At 41.3% G+C, this 21,782-nt stretch overlaps 1 protein-coding gene across 1 annotated transcript in view; it reads left to right on the forward strand.

Moving 5' to 3' along the window:
• The window catches only part of MRE11 (MRE11 homolog, double strand break repair nuclease), a 74,937-nt gene extending 54,738 nt beyond the window's left edge, over positions 1-20,199 (forward strand). The window contains exons 17-20 of the mRNA XM_066248352.1: positions 6,127-6,185; positions 8,210-8,277; positions 15,496-15,577; positions 18,742-20,199. Of these exons, the coding sequence (XP_066104449.1) occupies positions 6,127-6,185; positions 8,210-8,277; positions 15,496-15,577; positions 18,742-18,798 (266 nt within the window). The 3' untranslated portion in view covers positions 18,799-20,199. The remainder of the gene's footprint in view (positions 1-6,126; positions 6,186-8,209; positions 8,278-15,495; positions 15,578-18,741) is intronic.
• Positions 20,200-21,782: the final 1,583 nt, after the last annotated feature.

The raw sequence follows: 21,782 nt of genomic DNA on the forward strand, positions 1-21,782 counted from the left end.
TCACTGTTACCCATTGATTGCATGGAATAAAGCTTCTTATGTAGAGAAAATAAGATACCAGTTATAATGCTTTAATATATTCACAGATTGCCATGACTAATCATTTTATATATATATAAAATGATCTTTATATCATTTTATAAAAAATATATATATATATATATATTTTTTTTTTTAAATGAGAGGAGGGGAGATCATGAGACAGTTTCCTGCATGCGCCCAAAACGGGATCCACCCAGCAACCCCTGTCTGGGTCTGATACTCAAATCAAGCGAGCTATTCTTAGTGCCTGAGGCTGACACTTGGACCAGCTGAGCTATCTCCAGTGCTTAGGGCCCACACTTGAACCAGTTGAGCCACTGGCTGCGAGATGGGAAGAGGGAGAGAAGGGGGAGAGGGATGGGAGAGAAACAGATGGTTGCTTCTCATGTATGCCCTGACAAGGGATTGAACCCCGGATATCTGCACGCCAGATATTCTATCCACTGAGCCAACTGGCCAGAGCCAACTAATCATTATTTTTAAGTAATAATATTTATTTGTAAAAAAGAGGTTATGTAAGTAAACCAACTTAGTAGGAAACTTAAGATTTCCTGAATTATGTTTCAGGGGAAAATCTTAGGTCTTTGTTCTGACAGAGCACGACGTCCAATTGCTGTGGTTAAGAACCCAAGCTCTAGAGCAGGGGTCCCCAAACTTTTTACACAGGGGGCCAGTTCACTGTCCTTCAGACCGTTGGAGGGCTGCCACATACAGTGCTCCTCTCACTGACCACCAATGAAAGAGGTGCCCCTTCCAGAAGTATGGCGAGGGGCTGGATAAATGGCCTCAGGGGGCCGCATGCGGCCCGCAGGCTGTAGTTTGGGGATGCCTGCCTAGAGTCAGACGTGGTATACTCACCTGGCTCTTCACCTGCCAGCTTTGTGCCCTTGCGCTATAAGCACCGGGAGAACAGGGGTTACATTATTTTGTTCATTGTAGCCACAGTTCCTGGCATATAGTTGATGCTCGTTAAATACTTCAGAATGATTGAATAAAGATTACTTATAGATTGTGTAGCACAAAGGTTAAGAGCATGCTTCTGAATTCATAAACACCTTGGGAACCTTGCTGGTGGCTCAGTGGATAGAAAGGCGGCCCAGTGTGTGGATGTCCCAGGTTTGATTCCTGATCAGAGCACACAGGAGAAGCAACCTCTGCTTCCTGCCCTACCCCCACCCTGTTCTCTCCCTTTTTTCTTCCCACTTGTCCAGTAGCTTGATTGGTTCAAGCATGGCCCCGGGCGCTGAGGATAGCTCTGTCAGAGCAAGACAGCCTCAGGTGCTGAAAATAGGTCAGTGTTCCAGCATTGGCCCAAGATGAGGTTGCAGGGTGGGTCCCAGTCAGGGTACATGCAGAAAAGAGTCTACCTCATGATCTCCCCTCCTCTCACCTAAAAAAAAAGAAAAAAAAAAGAAAGGGCTCTGTTTGTATTCTGACTTCTTGATGGGGTGATGATTGTATTGAGCTTTTTGCATTATTTTGAGGATTAATGAGAAAATGCATGTGAAATTTCTGGCATAACATCTCTTCATATTATGCCCCAGTAAGTGTAAACTATTATCCTATAAGCTTCAGATCCCTTAGCTACAAAATTGGCAGAATAGTTCTTCAGAGTAGTTCTGAGTGTTAGTGAACTTATGCATATGCATTGCTGATTACAGAACTTAGAATCAGATGAGTGCTGCTGTTGGTATTAGTGGCGATGTTCACAATACACATGAAAATGGATGTTTTATAAATGAGTCTAAATTTGTCTTTTATATAATTGATTTGGCCTAATGGTTTTGCAATTTAACTGATCCACCTGCAACACTGGGCCTGTTTTTGAAAAGAATGAATTCATTTCTTAATACATATGTGCAAAACATTTTTTATCAGATTAGATTTGGTGTTGAAGTTTGACAAAATTATTGTGGGGTATTATTATAATTACCATAACTTTGGGACCAACGCCACTTTCTAACTTCTAGGTCCCACTAGAAATAGAGAAATGAAGAGATAAAGGTCATATTCTATTTTGACAAGCTCCACGGGGTATAGAGATTTGTTATTGTACTGGAATTTTATTGGGAAAAGTCGATATTATGTTTAAAGCTTGCAGTGGTTGTAGATAAAAGTTGACAGCCCAGAAATTTCCACTGAAGTTTGTTGGCAGAGGATGATGACTAAAACAAGTAAAGAAGATACTTCTGAAGCTTGTGCCTTTGCAAATAATTTACCACCATGGTTACCACTGCTGCTAATACATTTACTCCTATAATTACTAGCTGCATTCTTTGAATACCTGCTACTTTCAGGCACTTGTCAAAGCAGTTTAATGACATGAAATACCTTTCAGTGAATTTTGGCATGAAGTATATATTTTTTTAATTTTATTTGTTTAATCTACTTTATTTAGCAGGGAGGGAGAGAAAGAGAGAAGGGCAGGGGAGGAGCAGGAAGCATCCACTCCCGTATGTGCCTTGCCCAGGCAAGCCTGGGGTTTGGAACTGCCGACCTCAGCGTTTGAGGTCAACACTTCCACTGTACCACCACAGGTCAGGCTACGTGAAGTATTATTAACACTGTATTGCAGATGAAGAAACTGAGACTCAAGCCAAAGCCAAAGAACTTGGCCATAGTCACCCAGCTAAGTAAGTCAAAATGAGCCTGACTCTGAGACCAGAGAGCCTCACCACTATGCTGTATTGCCTTCCTAACAAAACTCAGTGCTTATTTCTGATAGCACTAATTATCTCACAAACATTTATTCATCTTCTGCTGTTCACTGGGAATAATATGAAAGGAGGGCTCTTGTTTCTGAGGATCTGAGAGTTTGAGGAGTCAATTAGTAAATAACTGGAGCAGAAAGAGTCATGATGACTGTTTATTTTAGTCGGTTGCCCTATCCAGCATTTTGAGTAGAATGTGAGGCCACTAATGGGGTCGCGCAGGTAAAAGCTCTGCTACTGCCCTTCTTCTCTCCTCTTGGGCAGACATCGCAACGTGGGGATGGGACCTGGAATAGGGAAATGAACAAACCATAGGTTTAGGCTAGGTAGAAAGATTCCGGAGTTTTCTGACTGGGAGAATTTTGGGCTTTGTGCGATTCTTTGAGCAGTTAACTTTTCAAGCTTTCTTTTCTCCTCTTGCCCTGCTTGGTTTGGGTTTGGAGGTTGTCTTGGGGAGACCTTTTTTATATTAGGAAGCTGGTAGGGCTTAGGAGAAAATAAACCTCTTCACTGGCTGTTTTAAGTTTACGCTAGGTTTCTAATGCTCTGCTCCCAGTTCCAGTGTAAATGTGTGTTGGGGATAAGGGTGGGTTCTCCACACCTCCACGCAGTGCTCTGGAGACAGCAGCTGGGGCTCTACATTCAACTAAATTGTGATGCTATATACCCAGAGACCGTGTCAGACCCCATAGGGTCAGGGCTCGGCTCCACAAGACTGCCCCCTCTGCTTCAGATGCCAGTCTGAACCCAGGGAGTTAGTTACCTGTGCTTCTGACCAACTGGCTATATAAATCAGAGGTTCCTATGACGCCCTCCTTGGGTTTGATGAATTTGCTAGGGAAGGTAACAGAACTCAGGAAACTAGTTTGCTCAGTACATGACCTGTATGGATGCCTATCAGCAGCCAGATGAAGAGGTACATAGAGAAGGAGCCTAAGGGAGCTTGCAGATTGGCATAGTGGCACGCGGAAGCGATCTGGTTCCCCACCTGGAAGCCCTCCAAACCCCCTTCCTTTTGGGTTTTAATGGAGGCTTCATTATATAGGCACGACTGATTAAACCAGTGGTTCTCAAAGTGTGCGCCAGGGCACACTGGTGCGCCCTAGAAGATTTCCAGGTGTGCCCTATGGTATTCCAGAGAAATATGTGCCTGTTGGGTACTAGAAAACTAACAGGGTTTTTGGAGTTTAGATTTTTGGGGGACAGAGGTGTGGGGAATTGGCTGTAAGCTGACAGTCTGCCCAACTCCCCACCTCACTTGCCTGATTAGGTTGCAAAAGGCTGTTAAACTATGGTGCTGGATTGTTTACACTGCCCTCTATGTTCCCCAGAAAGACTGGAGGCAAGTTTCTTCTATCCTTTGGTGTAAAGTTAAGATGATATTTATGGTACAGGGTTTGGATTGATGATTAAACATAAGGAATTGTGTCTTGAAGCCTTTTGGATTTCTATAAAAGAAGAATATGTGGCAATATCTAAAAAAGCTTTGTACAATTTTCAACATCCTATTTATGTGAATTAGGATTTTCTACCCTCGACACAATTAAGAGTAAAAAGAGAAGAATTCTTCAGTGTATTGACAAGGAAATGAGAGTTTGCCTTTCAAATATATGCCCAAACATTGAAGAAATCTCTAGGACACATCAGGCTCATGTTTCTCATAAACACAAGAATGGAAAAACTTAACACATTCACGCTGTGATCTGCCAAATTTATTAAATCTTACTATGAATGTATCTATATATATAAAAAGACAACTTTATTGTTTTATTTTTTAACCCCTCTTTTTTACAAATTCTAAAAAGCATAACAAAAAATATAACATAAAAATTTTTTAATGACAAAATAAATTTAGTTTTGTCGTATTTATTTTGTTTAATTACCATAAAAGCATGCTTTATATTTTTTCTTTAATATTTGACTTAATTATTACAACATATTTCTCAGAAATTTGCATATAGTGCACCTACAATTATTTGTAGGATTTTAAATGCGCCCTGACTTCAAAAAATTTGAGAACCACTGCACTAAACCATTGGTCATTGGTGGTAAATGCAACTTCCAGCCCATTTCTCCTCCCCAGAAATCAGGGAATAGGACTGAAGTTCTTGGTTGGTTCCCTGGCAACCAGCCTCCAACTTCAGATGCAATCCTAAAGGCAACATATATATAACAAAAGCTACCTTTATAGGGCTCTCATCACTTAGGAAATTTGGAGGATTTTAGGGCTTATGCCAGAAACAGGGACAAAGCCAAAAATACAGGGTGAGGCAAAAGTAGGTTCACAGTTGTGAGTATGCAAAACAGTTTATTCTTATCTTATTATGTATATACTTAAATTAGTTTATTATTATTATTAACCTACTTTATCCCACCCCTATATCTTTCTTATTGTAAAATAATAATATCACAGTTTTAGACTTGGAAAAAAATAAATGGATAAGTTTTATGTTTCTAACCATGTTTATATGGTTAAAAAAGCAAAGATTCAAAGGGAAATTTTATCATGGGATAAAAGATACGCTGTTTTCTAGAATTCCCATCTGGATATTTCTTAAGTAGTGAATGTGATTAACAAAGTAGAGGAGAAGAAAGCTCTTACTGGAACGTCAGCTCCTAATGGCCCCAGGGAAGGCGTTACCCCTAATGGAGAAGGAAGACGTCAGAAGGGTCAACTCTGATGTACTGTAGTTGGACGTCAGTCTGTCAGGTGATCAGATTGTATCCTGCAGGTGTTTATCTAGAACAGGGTAGTCAACCTTTTTATACCTACCACCCACTTTTGTATCTCTGTTAGTAGTAAAATTTTCTAACCGCCCACTGGTTCCACAGTGATGGTGATTTATAAAGTAGGGAAGTAACTTTACTTTATAAAATTTATAAAGCAGAGTTAAAGCAAGTTAAAGCATATAATAATAATTACTTACCAAGTACTTTATGTCGGATTTTCACTGTTTGGCAGAATAAATCTTTATAAAACAACTTACTATAGTTAAATCTATCTTTTTATTTATACTTTGGTTGCTCTGCTACCACCCACCATGAAAGCTGGAACACCCACCAGTGGGCCGTAGGGACCAGGTTAACTACCACTGATCTAGAAGACAATTTTAGTGTAGGTGTCTTTATGAACACCGTTTATTACTGTGTTTGAATAAGCGAAGAAATCAGATGAAACTGGCAGCTAAGCATTGATTTATTTGAGCATATAATTGTATCTCCCTTCAGATTTTAAAAATTATAAGTGGTTTTATAATTAGTCATCAAAGATTTTTGAAGCTAGAACTTAGAAAATCTTCAGCTAAAGAAATATGCAAATTTTCTAAATTATTTTAAGAACAACATAATGGATATTTCATCTTTTTCATTATAGCCTTTAAATCTACAAGACAGCAGCCCTCACGAAATGCTGCTGCTAAGAAATATTCAGAGGTAAGAAAAAAGTTTTATAGTTGTGTTTTAATAACTTATGTATTCTGAATTATGAATTGTCTATTTGATCAGCAAAGTAAATAAAGGAAGAAAAAAGTGTGGAACATTGAAGCTGGAGAGAACTTTACTAGTTATCTAGACAGGGCTTCTAGGAGTTTTTGTTTCTTTTCCTAAATAATGGATCACATGATCAGAAAGCCATAAATGCACATATCTAGTAATATTTTTAAGGATAATTGTGCTGACCCAAAAGGGCCCATACACGGAATTCTAATGGAGAGGATGGGCGTTCAGTGCACGCAGAGGTTCTGTCGATGCCTGCCCGCCTTTGGCTGCGTCTGTTCTCGTAACTCTAGTTGTGTCTCAATGGCTGAAGAAACTGGAAGGTTGAAGTCCAAGGACCTCTTTGTTCAGCTCTAGATAAACATAGGTCTTCTGCTCTTCTTTTGCATTCCAAGAAGAGTCCAATATGGGCTTGACTGTCCTGTTACCTCACTTTCAGATCCTACGTGTCTCAACTCCCAAGCCAGTACTCTTCCCTGTTGTTTAGGGATTTTCTGCAGCAGCACTGTTGACAGTTTGGACCAAGGAAGTTATTGTTTTGAGGGGCTGTCCTGTGCTTTGCAGGATGTGTGGCATCTCAGCCTTTACTCACGAGATGCCAGTGGTACCCCTGAGTTTTGGCAATCAGAAATGTCTCCAGACATTTCCAAATGTTCCTGGGATGGGAATGGGAGTAAAAATCATCCCTGTTGAGAGTCATTGCTCTGTATCATACGGCCTCAGCAGCTTTTTCGCAAATTGTATTCTTCGTGATCTCTCAAGTACATGACACAATTGATGACCACCATTTGCAGAAAATATCTTCTGATCTTGTTCTTTTCTCTCTCTTAACTTGATCATTCCTTTTTCCTATTCTTTCATTATTCACTTAAATGTGGGTGTACCAGTGCTAACATTTATCCTGAGCTTTATTTCATTATTTTTAATCAACTGTTGCTTTGCTAATGCTCCAAATCATATCTGAAAACAGAACTATCATCATTTTTGCAAGATATCTTCCTTCTAGAACATGAGTTCAAAAAGAACAGGTCAGCCTGACCAGGCAGTGGTGCAGTGGATAGAGCATTGGACTGGGATGTGGAAGACCCAGGTTCAAGACCCCAAGGTCACCAGCTTGAGCGCGGGCTTATCTGGCTTGAGCAAAAAGCTTACCAGCTTGGACTCGAGGTCGCTGGCTCGAGCAAGGGGTTACTCGGTCTGCTGAAGGCCCGTGGTCAAGGCACATATGAGAAAGCAATCAATGAACAACTAAGGTGTTGCAACGCGCAACAAAAAAAACTAATGATTGATGCTTCTCATCTTTCCATTCCTGTCTGTCTGTCCCTATCTTTCTCTCTCTCTGTCTCTGAAAAAAAAAAGGAACAAGTCATGCCAAACTGGTTTTTTTTTTTTCTTTTCCGTATTTTGTCCTTGGCTTTAGATGAAGACAGCAAATTGTGTATGAAGTATCAAGATAACACAAAATGGTAGTATTTTGGATATTAAAATCAAGTATCACAAATAATATTTCCTGGGGCTTAAAACCAACAAATGGTATTTAATAGGGATAAATGTAACAGAAAGACACCTGCTACTTCCCACCCAGTCTTACACTTCATTTAAAGTTTGAGATGAAACACTGAGAATTGAACTCCTCATTAGAATCCAAGAAGATCACAGTGTACTGTCTGCACATGACCATGTGTGAGTCACTCACCAGGCTAACTGCATGTTCTTTAGGTGCCGAGCTGCACTGGTGGCCAAGACAGAAGTGAAGTCTCACGTGTTGTGTAGAATACTGTTTGTGACATTGGAAGGAGGCCAGGCTGAGCTTTAGTTTTAATATTAGCTGATTACGTGATTTCTGCCTCATTTATTGTGACTTTTTTGTATATTAAAAAAACTTGAGGTTGAGTTCATTTTTTATTTAAATGTTCTATTTCCACAAAAACTATTTACTGTTTTGTTTTTTTTCCCCTTAGGTGATTGAGGTGGACGACTCAGATATGGAAGAAGACACTTTTCCCACCACTTCAAAAACAGATCAAAGGTAGGTGTAGATACTTGCTGTGAAAAAGAAACATCTGAAAATGTTTATAATTATCCAGAATTTTACTTACACATAGTTCTTTGCCGCAGCTATTTAACAGATTTATTTTCACTAGTAAAGTATGTAGGGAAGTGAAAAACAGACCCAAGGACTGTTTCATAGGGTCCAGGCAACATTAGTACCAGCATTTTCATTGAAAATTTATGTAACTTGTTTCCTTTTGTCGTTATTACCCAATGATTTTCTTAATGGAATACTGTGTTGTCTCTAGTTAACAGACAGTAGTTTTGTATTTTGTTAATCTCTGATTTCAACTTCTCTTCATTATCCTAGTTTTATATACTGAGTGAGATAGGGTGTTATGCTGAACTGTGAATAGAGGATCCTGTCGGCTTTCTCTGCCTTCGGAAACTTGCAAGCTTTTTTCTGTCCTTTCTGGTTTTCACCTGTTACTGCAAGGCTTGACCTGATTCAGTATTATATTTTCTCCTGTGTGTTACCATTGCAGGTGAATGCTGCTCAGCTATTGAAAATTTCTACCTAAGAAAAATAATTATCAAAATACTTATTTTCTGTGTGAGCATTATATTAGATCTGATGGGGAACGTAATGTTTTAATAAGCTTACTGCCTTGCGACAGTGTACATCATAGTGGAAAAGAGACATGAACACATTTCCCTCCATTTAGGGAAGATTAAGTCAGCACATACCCTGTTTCCCTGAAAATAAGACCTAGTGCAATTCTTCTCAAGCTTAGAAATATAAGGTCTCCCCTGAAAATAAGACCTAGCGCATCTTTAGGAGCAAAAATTAAGATACTGTCTTATTTTCGGGGAAATGGTAGATTGTTGTACCTGGTAATGGAGTCACAGGAAATTCTTGATGAAATTCAGAGTTTGGCTGGTTATGCTGATGTTTGTGATGACATGACTACAGTATATTAATAAATGTTGATTTTCTTGTTTAACAATAAATGTGAATTCTTATTTATGGAAAAATAAGACATCCCCTGAAAATAAGACCTAGCGTGTCTTTAGGAGCAAAAATTCATATCATATAAGACATTGTCTTATTTTGGGGAAACTTGGTAGTATGTGGGGAATTTTAGTATGCAAACTAGGTATAAAGTGCATATAGGCTCTCAGAAATTGGAGAAGTGTGGACCCTCAAAGAAGAAAAAGCTTTATAGCCGGTGTAAAATTTACCTGAGATTTTATTTTTCTTTTTTTTTTTTATTTATTTTATTTATTCATTTTAGAGAGGAGAGAGAGAGAGACAGAGAGAGATAGGGGGGAGGAGCTGGAAGCATCAACTCCCATATGTGCCTTGACCAGGCAAGCCCAGGGTTTCGAACCGGCGACCTCAGCATTTCCAGGTCGACACTTTATCCACTGCGCCACCACAGGTCAGGCCTTACCTGAGATTTTAAAGACAGGAGTTGTTTGGATTAGTGGGGTGCAGAATGACAGCCGAGAGCAATGACGTGAGCAGGAGTTACAGAAATAAGGGTGCGGTTGAGGGGACAGCTCTACCTCGGTGTTTCTCAGTTTTGTTTTGTTTTTTATGATCTCAACTTTTTTTCATTACCTAAGGATACAAATTAAATTTGATTTAAATTAATTAAAATTACTTAGATTTAATTTTGAAATCAAATACAGTACTAAAGAATGGAATTTTGTCAGGTAGGATTGAAAGGACCAAAAACCATTGTAATATCTGAGATTATTCACTTAGTCCAACCCCTGGAACAAGTTTTCATTCCACGGATGTAATATTGACCCTAGTGAGAATATGTGGTTTATGTGAGTTAAGTGTCTCTGTTGGAAAAACTGGTAAGTAAAATTCCATGTCCACTTTTTACTCATTTAAATCTTATGCTAGGAGCTGGGGGTAGAAATACAAAAGAAGTGTCTCTTTCCTTCCAGGAATGTGCACTTGAGTGGTATGCTGATCATGGGCCCTCCTCATAAACCACCAAGAGAAATGTTTTTGTCAAGTATAATGAAATCTAAGGGAAGTACCTGTGTCTTTCTAGGATAGGTCACTGAGGGTTTTACAAAGAGGGTAGGTGACATATGAGCTGTGGAAGAGTGTGTAAGAATGCTTGAAGGAAGTCATGAAAGCTCAGCAGCAAAGAGCAGTGTCACTGCTATTAACATCCACTGTGACAGGGTGATCAGGGAGGGTGGCGGGCCACAGACATCTGCCTTTTTTTTTTTCTGAAGTGAGAAGCAGAGAGACAGACTCCCACATTCGCTCAACCAGGATCCTCCTGGCATACCCACTAGAAGGGCAATGCTCTGCCCGTCTGGGCCGTTGCTCCGTTGCAACAAGAGCCTAGATTTTGCCCTGGCCGGTTGGCTCAGCGGTAGAGCATCGGCCTAGTGTGCGGAGGACCCGGGTTCGATTCCCGGCCAGGGCACACAGGAGAAGCGCCCATTTGCTTCTCCACCCCTCCGCCGCGCTTTCCTCTCTGTCTCTCTCTTCCCCTCCCGCAGCCAAGGCTCCATTGGAGCAAAGATGGCCCGGGCGCTGGGGATGGCTCTGTGGCCTCTGCCTCAGGCACTAGAGTGGCTCTGGTCGCAATATGGCGACGCCCAGGATGGGCAGAGCATCGCCCCCTGGTGGGCAGAGCTTCGCCCCTGGTGGGCGTGCTGGGTGGATCCCGGTCGGGCGCATGCGGGAGTCTGTCTGACTGTCTCTCCCTGTTTCCAGCTTCAGAAAAATGAAAAAAAAAAAAAAAAAGCCTAGATTTTAGCACCTGATGCTGAGGCCCTGGAGCCGTCCTCAGCACCTGGGCCAACTTGGCTCCAATGGAGCCTTGGCTACGGGAGGGGAAGAGAGAGATAGAGGAAGGAGAAGGGGGAAGTATGGAGAAGCAGATGGGCGCTTTGCCTGTGTGTGCTGGCTGGAAATCAAACCCGGGACTTCCACACGCCGGGCCAATGCTCTACCAGTGCCACAGACGTCCACTTTGACAGGGTGATCAGGGAAGGCCGTGGCAATTAAGTTTAAGCTGAAATTTTACTGAGAGACTGAGCCTTGCACAAAGCGGAGGGAAAACTATTTGCAGTCTCTTGAGGAAGGACAAGCTTACTGGAATTCAGGAACCTGGTGGGAAGGAGGTGGTTGGGGTGAGACTAGAAAAAAGAGGCAGGAGAGTGTCATGAAGCAGGGACAGGTGAGCAGGGTAAGGAAATTGGACTGTATCGTAAATGCAGGGGGAAGCCAGGGACAGAGTTTGAGAGATGGTGGCACTGTGTGATTTAAGTTTATAAGGGATGGCTGTGGGACAGGAGGATAGGAGTGTGGACAGGCTGACCTGGAATGGAAGGAGGCTCTCTGGGCAGTTCAGGTGAGAGGGATGATGGGGCTTGCAGCAGAGAAGAGCAGGGAAAATGGTGTCAGGCTATGTTTCCAGGTAGACATGACAGACGTCGGGGAATGGGTTGAGTATTTGGAGTGAGGGAGGGTGAGGAATCATGATTGATTTGCAGGTTTCCTGGTTGAGCACTTAGATGGTGCCATACACTGAGAAAGACATGGAAGCAGAAACAGGCTTGTAGGGGATGACTGGCAGATAATCAAAAGCTCTACTTGGGTGTGGAAAGTTTGAGACGCTTGTGAAATTTACATGAAGAGAGAGGATAGGTGATTGGATATATGGTTCCAGAGCTCAGATGAGAGGTTTGGAGGGGACCTATATTTACTTCTCCTACAGCTTTTAATTTGATCCGTGAAATCATTGGAATGGATTGAGCATCTCGAGAGAGAAGGTAGAGAGAAAAGAGGGTTTATGTTCTGATGATCCTCGGGTTCCAGCCTTTAGAGTGGAGGTAAAGTAGAAGAGACAACAAGAAAGACATGAGAAAAACCCAGAAGAAGGTCGAGTTGCCAAAGCCAACGCCAGCCTTTTTCGGAGTGAAGAATACCAACATGGGTTTGGGTACAGGGCAGTTTGGGTATATGTGGTCCATAGTTGAAGGTAATTGAATTCCTAAGAAGATTTACTTGAATTTCTCAGGTTTGAGTTACATGTATTAAACAGGACCCCTTTGGTTCCCGCTGGTAGAAACCAAACTGAGACTTGCTTAGGGAAAAGGAGATTTATTGGAAGAGTATCAGGATATCTCAGTCCTTCGAAGGAAGAAAGTTCCTAAGTACTTATTTGGTTGTTCTTGTCTTTGTAAATTAAAACACACAGAGACAAAAACAGGTCTAGCTTTCTGGGTTTGTTTCCAATAGTGCATATAGTTAAGAATATGGTTCAGCTTATATGGGTCCTTATTTTTTTATTTCTGGAAATAATGAAAATACTATTTTAGTATATGTGCTGCCGAAGCGAGCACATGAAAATACTATTTTAGTATGTTTGACATATTTTTTTTGGCATTTTGGGTTGTCTACTGTTCTGTAGAATAAATGTCAATTGACTCCTTATTTGCTCATGAGGTGGTGATAATAATAACCTGAATTATTCATCACCTCCCAAATCAGGCACTCTTCTGAGCCTTCACGTGTGGCTTAGCTGTACGGGGCTCACAGCCACCCCGGGAGGTAGCCATGGTTCTGACTGTTGCTCCCATTTTACCTTTGGAGACCGCGAGGCGGGTAGGCTGAGTAACTCGCCTCAGATCACCAGCCACTCGTCCCTCAGTCGTCTCTGCTGTTGCCCTGGAACATAACAGACTGAGCTCCCAGAGCCCTGTGCAAGCAACGAGGATCACTTCAGTGATGAGAAGCAATTTAGAAATTAACATTTTGGCAAGAAATTTGAAATAAGCCTTGGCAGATTTTGTTTCTGATGACAGCAACCGAATGACACAAATTTGGGCTGTTTTTGAATGTTAGGAATGGCATGGTTTGTGTCATTATTTCACTTCTAAAGTATTTCAACTCTGTCACTTCCTGGCTTAGGCCTGGTGCAAGTCTTTTCACTTCTCTGTGCCTCAGTGTCCTTAAAATAAAGATAAGCAATGAGTTAATATTTGTAAAATATTCTCAGCTGGACTACCTGTAGGGCCCTCCTTCCTGGTCAGCCTATTCACTAAGGACATGGCACATAGCAACAGCTGTATGGTGTATATTAAAGAAATAGCAGGCTAGGGAAATAGAACAAGAGTGATAAGAACAGTGGTGAGCAATGCCAGAAATTAATATTTCTGAAGTAGTTTGCAGCTGTAAAACTTTCTTCTGCCAGATGCGCAATGGAAGGCTTACTTTTCCCTGGAAAAATTGTTTTAAATTCTACCATTGTTGGACTGAAAGTAAGGGGATTCTGGCCTTGGCTGGTTGGCTCAGTGGTAGAGCATCACTTGGCATGTGGATGTCCTAGGTTCAATTCCCAGTCAGGGCACACAGGAGAAGCTGCCGCAAACCAGCGTGGCTAGTAATTCCAGATCCTGAGGGAGAATGATGCGGAATGAAGAAAATAGGCTTAAAGAGAAATAGGATGAGTTCAGGAGGCCTCTGCAAGCTGTTGGCAAGAACAGCGAAATAGCCCCTGGTTTGCTTTATTATATAGCTATATGCAAATAAGGAAGTCTTGGATACAAAGTCACACATCTAAGGCATAAACAGGAATCCATGTAAGGGATAAACAGAAATCCATTTAAGGCATAAACAGGAATGCCCCCACCATGCATAAGTGAAATCAACCAATATCTGAGCAAACAAAGGGTGAGAGGAAGGGCATGGATATTTCTTCTAGCAGCTTAAGCAAGCAAGTGAAGTAGGGGGATGGGATGAGTGCACATACTCAGCTTCATAGGCAATATGGGGGAGAGGACTTAGCCTTTTGCTAAGCCTCAAAGTTACAAAGGCTTTTTGCCACTTGTGGTTTCCCACAAGAAGCAACCATCTGCTTCTTCTCCCTCCCCTTTCTCTCTCTCTGTCTCTCTCTCTCTCTCTCTCTCTCTTCCTCTCCCATAGCCATACCTCGATTGGTTCAAGCACATTGGCCCAGGCGCTGAGGATGGCTCTGTAGAGCCTCTTCCTCAGGCACTAAAAATAGCTCGGTTGCAGGCATGGCCCCAGATGGGGGTTGTTGATGGATCCTAGACAGGGTGCATGTGGGAGTCTCTCTCTCTATCTCCCCTTCTCTCACTTGGAAAATAATAAAATAAAAAATAAAAAGTGATGACCCTTTATAAAACACTTTTATTTTTTTTATAGAAACAACTGAGATTTGAATGAAAAAAATATTTCAATGTTGCCACAATTTGCAGGAGTGGGGGATGGTAGTAGACAATAGAATAATAATATTATAAGCATCTGTGTAGTGCTTAATATGTGTCAAGCCCTAATCTAAGTGCTTAGGTATATTAACACATTTAATCTTGGAAAAATTATCCTCATTTCATAGTTGAGAAAATTGAGGCACAGAAAGGCTCAGTAACTTGCCTAACACCACACACACAGTTAGTAAACAGCAAGACTGGAATTCAGAGCCTGGCCTCAGAGTCTATTTTCACACCACTAACTTGTTACTGCCTCTAATGTAGATTTAAGGAAATGTATTACAGGGGGCACTTGGGTTACAACACAGTTTCGCTCTTATAACAGTGACATAGCTCAAATTTTGGTGTAAGTCAAAACACACCTTAGCCTAAGTCACAGAAAAAGGAAAAGGACATAAATATACACACTGTACTATATTAACAGAAAAAATAACAAAAAAGGAGTAAATGGAAACATGTCTCCATTTTTTTTAGTTTTTATGGGAGGCAGCATCATAAACTCAAAACGTCATATGTCGAGACTTGTAACCCGAGGACCCCTGTAGTTATTTTTGTATATGGCTATTACTAGAATGAAAAACTCAGGTGAAGCTCTGGCCGGTTGGCTCAGCGGTAGAGCGTCGGCCTGGCGTGCGGGGGACCCGGGTTCAATTCCCGGCCAGGGCACATAGGAGAAGCGCCCATTTGCTTCTCCACACCCCCCTCCTTCCATCTCTGTCTCTCTCTTCCCCTTCCGCAGCCAAGGCTCCATTGGAGCAAAGATGGCCCGGGCGCTGGGGATGGCTCCTTGGCCTCTGCCCCGGGCGCTAGAGTGGCTCTGGTCTCAGCAGAGCGTCGCCCCCTGGTGGGCGTGCCGGGTGGATCCCGGTCAGGCACATGCGGGAGTCTGTCTGACTGTCTCTCCCCGTTTCCAGCTTCAGAAAAATACAAAAAAAAAAAAAAAACTCAGGTGAGTTCCTTTTCTTTGTTTTTGCCTCAGGTGGCTGAACACATCGTCATCATCAAGCAAACCCACATCCCAGAGCCAGATAGCTAAAGGGGTGGATTTTGAATCAGATGAGGTAAGAAAGTAATGTTAAATTTTAATTGTTAACTGCTTATAGAGTCTACAATAGGGACTGCTCAGCTAGTTGCTAGAAATTATCTTATATAACTTGTGCAGTTAATAGTAGGATCAAAACAGTGTTTCTGGCTTCTGTCATTTATATTTAGAGAAATGATGGTGATGATGTCCTGAAAGCTTTTATAACATGTTACTCTAATGGAGTAGTTGTGAGATGCTCCCTGTGCTGCACACATGTCCTGTATGAGATGGTACACGATGGCGATTTCCTTGTCACAGAGGTGTTCGGATACTGACTGAAATGCCTTACGGATGTAAAGGAAGAAACTCCAGTTCAGTTGGTTCTCTGGACCAGGAAACTATGAAATCTCTTCTAACTTAAATGGGCTGGTGGACTCAGGATTTGCCTCTTGCCTTCATTCGTTTGTTCAGCGGAGGTGAACTAACGCCCCACCCCTGAAGGATGCCGGCCTTTCCCTTTCCTCCAGGGCTGCCATGTGCATGGCCTTAGCTGGTTCTGGTTGAGTTGTTTGAAGTTGTTTCTCTTGAGCCTATCACCCTTTTCATTTATTTATTTTTATTAAAAGTTTGAGTTTTTTAAATTGTGGTAAAAACAATGTGGAAGCTTTACCGTCTAACATTTGTAAGAGTACAGTTCACTGGTGGTAAGTACTATACTCACATTGTCTACAACAGAGCTCCAGAGCTTTTCATCTTCTAAGACTGAAAGTCTTTGCCCAATAAACAACACCTCGTTTACCCTGTCCCCAGCCAGCATTCTACTTCCTGTTTCTATGAATGTGACTACCTTAGATAGCTTGTGTAAGTGGATCATACAGTATCTGTGTTTTGTTTGGTTTGGTTTGGTGACTGGCTTATTTGAGCATGATGTCCTCCAGGTTCATTCCTGTTGTAGCATGTGACTCACCCCTTTTATTTCGAGCTTTGACTGCTGCTGCCACATTTCCTGTATCCCAGCTGTGGTTTAGAAACTGTTTGAGGAGAATACTCACCAAATTCAGGCTGCAGAGAAAAAGTGCAGCTTGAACTCAGTCTACGAATTAAATACTAATATGTTGCTGCCAGGAGGGAAGGGAGAGGTATTGACTGGTTTGTTCATTTCCAAGCATTGATAAGGATCTGTGGTTATATATTACAGTTTTAAAATGTATATAATTCATGTTAACTGCAAAGAAGAATTACTAGCAAATACTCTTGCTAAATTCAATTTGAATTTTATCTCTGATTTATCAACACAAGTTCTACCTTCCATAGTAGCAGAAAATGAATCAATAAACGCAGATGAATTTTTATTTTTCTTAAGGCACCTAATTTTTTCTTTTAAGTGAGAGGAGGAGAGATAGACAGACTCCACACGTGCCCCAACTGGGATTCATCTGGGGCCAATGCTCTAATCAGCTGAGCTATCCTTAGAACCTGAGGCTGACAATGCTCAGACTAATTAAGCCACTGACTGCGGGAAGGGAAGAGAGAGAAAAGTGGGGAGAGGGAGGGGAGGAGAAGCAAATGGTTGATTCCCATTTTTGCCCTGACCTTGGGGGATTGAACCTGGGACGTCGGCATGCCAGGCCGATGCTCTATCCACAGATCAACCAGCCAGGACCAAGGCATCCATTTTTTATTAGAGATAGCTAACTTAGCTAATATTTGAATATGTAAATACCATGAACAAAGCCTAATGTCATATAACTATTCCTTTTTATTAATGTCTTAAAAGAAACATGAATAAAATATTTGTGAAAAATTTGCTTTTTCGCCCTGGCCAGTTGGCTCAGTGGTAGAGCGTCGGCCTGGCGTGCAGGAGTCCTGGGTTCGATTCCCGGCCAGGGCACACAGGAGAAGCGCCCATCTGCTTCTCCACCCCTCCCCCTCTCCTTCCTCTTTGTCTTTCTCTTCCCCTCCAGCAGCCAAGGCTCCATTGGAGCAAAGTTGGCCGGGGCGCTGAGGATGGCCTCATGGCCTCTGCCTTAGGCGCTAGAATGGCTCTGGTTGCAACAGAGCAACGCCCCCTGCTGGGCATGCCAGGTGGATCCCAGTTGGGCGCTTGTGGGAGTCTGTCTGACTGCCTCCCCATTTCCAACTTCAGAAAAAAAATAATAAATTTAAAAAATAAATAAATATGAAAAATTTTTGCGTTTTCTTCTCAATGTTTTGTTATAGAATAAGAAGAACCAACTTAATGTTTCAGATCCAATTATGTAGCTTCCCTTATCTGAGGTTGTTAGTTTTCATTCTCTTTAAATTCTTAATTAACCTGATATTCCTATCTGTTCTTTTTATAAAATTGCACTTATTGATTGATTTTTTCAAAGAGAGAAAGAGCGAGGGAACACTGATTTATTCTTCCACTTATTTATGCATTGATTGATTGATTCTTGTATGTGCCCTTGCCCGGGATCAAACCTACAACCTTGGCATATTAGGACTACACTAACCACCTAAGCTACCCGGCCAGGGCAAATAGACCTATCTATTCTTGAGATGCATATAATCTACAGCCCAGCGGCATGGGAACTCTTTGAAAGTAAAATACTCCGTCTATTTCTTTTTCCAAAAAACATAATTGAAAGATTGCTTTGCTAGGTTTTTTTCTTTTATCAGTTCAAGAGTAGCTGTTTATTTCTAGCACGACATGAGTAATAAGAACTAAGAATTACAGCTATTAGTGAGTTCGGTGATGTGGCTTCATTATATTTTTTGGCTGAGTTTTCAGAACACCAGAATACTCTAATAATAAAATGTAAATGAAAAAACCTATTAAAAAACCAAGTAGAAATGATTCGAAGAGTACTTATCTTTCTGGCTTGCCTACACTGATTTGCTTTTGTCAAGATCAGTAGCTAAGAGAAATGTATGTTGAACTCATATATTCGCACATATACCAGTATAAATTTTTGTTTTTAATGCTAAGAATTTAATTGGACTTACTTATTTCATCAGTAAAATAGCTAGAAAGGAAAGAAGTAGGAGAGAATGTAAATTGACAAACTACTCATAGTTATAAAGGAAACAAAAAATAAGTGTGCCTCCTGTGAAAGGAAAAAATTATTCTTATCGGTATTGTTTTGCCTGTAACAACCTCTTTCTTGTCTCAGTGAAGCGTGGCACTATCACTAAAATAACGTTTGTATGTCATTTCAGGACGACGATGATGATCCTTTTATGAACATTAGTTCTTTGAGAAGAAACAGAAGATGATACATTTAATGGCACTCTGAAGTTTCTAAGATTCAGGAAAAATCAAAACATTGCCAGCTCAGATATACAGTTGACGATTTTAAAAGTTGCTGTTGGCTGAAGAATTTGAAAGAGACTTGCTTAACAGAGAAACTAATGTATAAAAATTTCTGTTTTGGGCTGTCATTTCCTGAATGTGGTTCTGTTACTTGAGAAATTTCCCAGCTCAAGGACATACGAAATAGCCTTGGTTTTCATCGTTTTTAAGTCCAGTTGTTAACATTACCTGGGGATGCTCTATAAAGTTTAGACTATTATTTTCCTTACATATATTTGTGTATGTTCTAGTGAGAGCTTTGCTTAAATATATTAATCTTGAATAAGGATTAAAATAAATATGCCATTATGCATATCTGTTTCATAATCAAAGACTATGTCAGTATTTTAATGTAGTTACATTTAGCCACAGCTGAATAAAAGAGCTTATAAAATTTAACCTTTTTGGTCCTGGCCAGCTTGCTCATTGGATAGAGCGTCGGCCTGGTGCATGGATATGCTGGGTTCGAGTCCTGGTCAGGGCACACAAGAGAAGTGACCATCTGCTTCTCGACCCCTCCCGTCCCCTCTTCTCTTCTCTTACCCTCCTGAGCTTGGTCACTGAGGATAGCTCAGTTGGTCCAAGCATCAGCCTCAGTTGCTAAAAATAGCTTGATTGACTCGAGCATCAGCCCCAGACAGGTTGCTGGGTGGATCCCGGTCAGGGTGAATGCAGTAGTCTGTCTCACTATCTCTATGTGAAACAGGGCCTGAGCTCACTGTTTGTTACTGTGTATGTGTTCTCTTTCTAATGCTTGTGATAATATTGGCCACAGGGCTTTGAATGATTAAGATGTACCTTATACTTTGAGTAATTAGATATAAGTTTGTATAAAAAAATAGGTGACTTCCCTGGCCCGTTTTGAGGACCAGTGAATCTCGCCTGGGATGTGCTCTAAATAAAGCTTTTGCTTGTCCACAAAAAAAATAAAATATAAAAAAATAGAACAATTGGTTGGAATTACTGATTTTTTTATATCATTTGTAGGTAAGATTTTAAAAGATTATGTTCCCATTGAGAGGTAGTAATTTTCATTATGTTCATTTTTCATGGTTCTCTTTATTTCTCTTATCTGTTTCCAGGAGGAAAAGAAACTATATTTTTCCTAGAATTATTGAAGAACGTTTTTAGAAAGAGCGGTCAATTCAACCTTTTGGTTATATTAAAGTATTGAGATATAACTTCTATGGAATATCAATGCCAAGATTCTTTTTTTTTTTTTTTTTTTGTATTTTTCTGAAGCTGGAAACAGGGAGGCAGAGAGACTCCCGCATGCGCCCGACCGGGATCCACCCGGCATGCCCACCAGGGGGTGATGCTCTGCCCATCTATGGCGTCGCTCTGTCGTGACCAGAGCCACTCTAGCACCTGGGGCAGAGGCCAAGGAGCCATTCCCAGCACCCAGGCCATCTTTTGCTCCAGTGGAGCCTCGGCTGTGGGAGGGGAAGAGAGAGACAGAGGAAGGAGAGGGGGAGGGGTGGAGAAGCAGATGGGCGCCTCTCCTGTGTGCCCTGGCCAGGAATCGAACCCGGGACTTCCGCACACCAGGCCGACCCTCTACCACTGAGCCAACTGGTCAGGGCCCAAGATTCTTATTAATAGTATTTTATCTTAACATTAGGCATGAACAATTCTAGAAATTTTTAGTGAAGCAGTTCATGTTGTTTATATTTTGTATTCAGGAGACTTAAGAATTTGACCAGCCCTGGTCAGGTAGTTCAGTTGGTTAGAATGTCATCCTGATATGCTAAGGTTGCAGGTTTGATCCCCATCAAGGCACATACAAGAATCAACCAATGAATGGATAAATAAGTGGAACAACAAATCAATGACTCCCTCCCTTCCTCTTTCTCTAAAATCAGTAAACAAAAATTTTTTAAAAAGAAATTTGACTTCTAGATTTAAGCTCAGTGATTCCATTCTCCATTTTAATACCTTTAAAAGTTCCCTGAAGAAAGACTGGATAAAGAAGATGTGGCACATATACACTATGGTATACTACTCAGCCATGGGAAATGATGACATCAGATCATTTACAACAAAATGGTGGGATCTTGAGAACGTTGTGCGGAGTGAAATAAGTAAATCAGAAAAAAACAAGAACTGCATGATTCTATGCATTGGTGGAACATAAAAGCGAGGCTAGGAGACATGGACAAGAGTGTGGTGGTTATGAGGGGGGAGGAGGGGGGGAGGGGCACAAAGAAAACTAGATGGAGGGTGACTGAGGACAATCTGACTTTGGGTGATGGGTATGCAATATAGTTGAATGACAAGATAACCTGGACATGTTTTCTTTGAATATATGTACCCTGATTTATTGATGTCACCCCATTAAAATTAATAAATATTTATAAAAAAAAGTTCCCTGAAGAGCCTGACAGGTGGTGGTGCAATGGTTAGTGTCAGCCTGGGAGGCTGAGGTCCCATGTTTGGAACCGTGAGGTCACCAGCTTGAGTGCAGGCTCATCCAGCTTGAGCGTTGGGTCATTGGTTTGAGCATGAGGTCATTGATATAATCCCAAGGTCACTGGCTTGAGCCCCAAAATCTGTGGCTTGAAGCCTAAGGCCACTGGCTTGAGCAAGATGTTACTTGCTCAGCTGGAGCCCCCCAGTCAAGCACATATGAGAAATAATCAGTGAACTAAAGTGACGCAACTATGACTTGAGACTTCTCATCTCACTCTAAAAACAGCCAACAGAAAACAGGTTCCCTTAGAGTAGGGGTCCCCAAACTTTTTACACGGGGCCAGTTCACTGTCCCTCAGACCATTGGAGGGCCAGACTATAAAAAAAACTATGAACAAATCCCTATGCACACTGCACAGATCTTATTTTAAAGTAAAAAAACCAAAACGGGAACAAATACAATATTTAAAATAAAGAACAAGTAAATTTAAATCAACCA

Source organism: Saccopteryx bilineata, chromosome 1 (assembly GCF_036850765.1).
Source record: "Saccopteryx bilineata isolate mSacBil1 chromosome 1, mSacBil1_pri_phased_curated, whole genome shotgun sequence".
NCBI lineage: Eukaryota > Metazoa > Chordata > Mammalia > Chiroptera > Emballonuridae > Saccopteryx > Saccopteryx bilineata.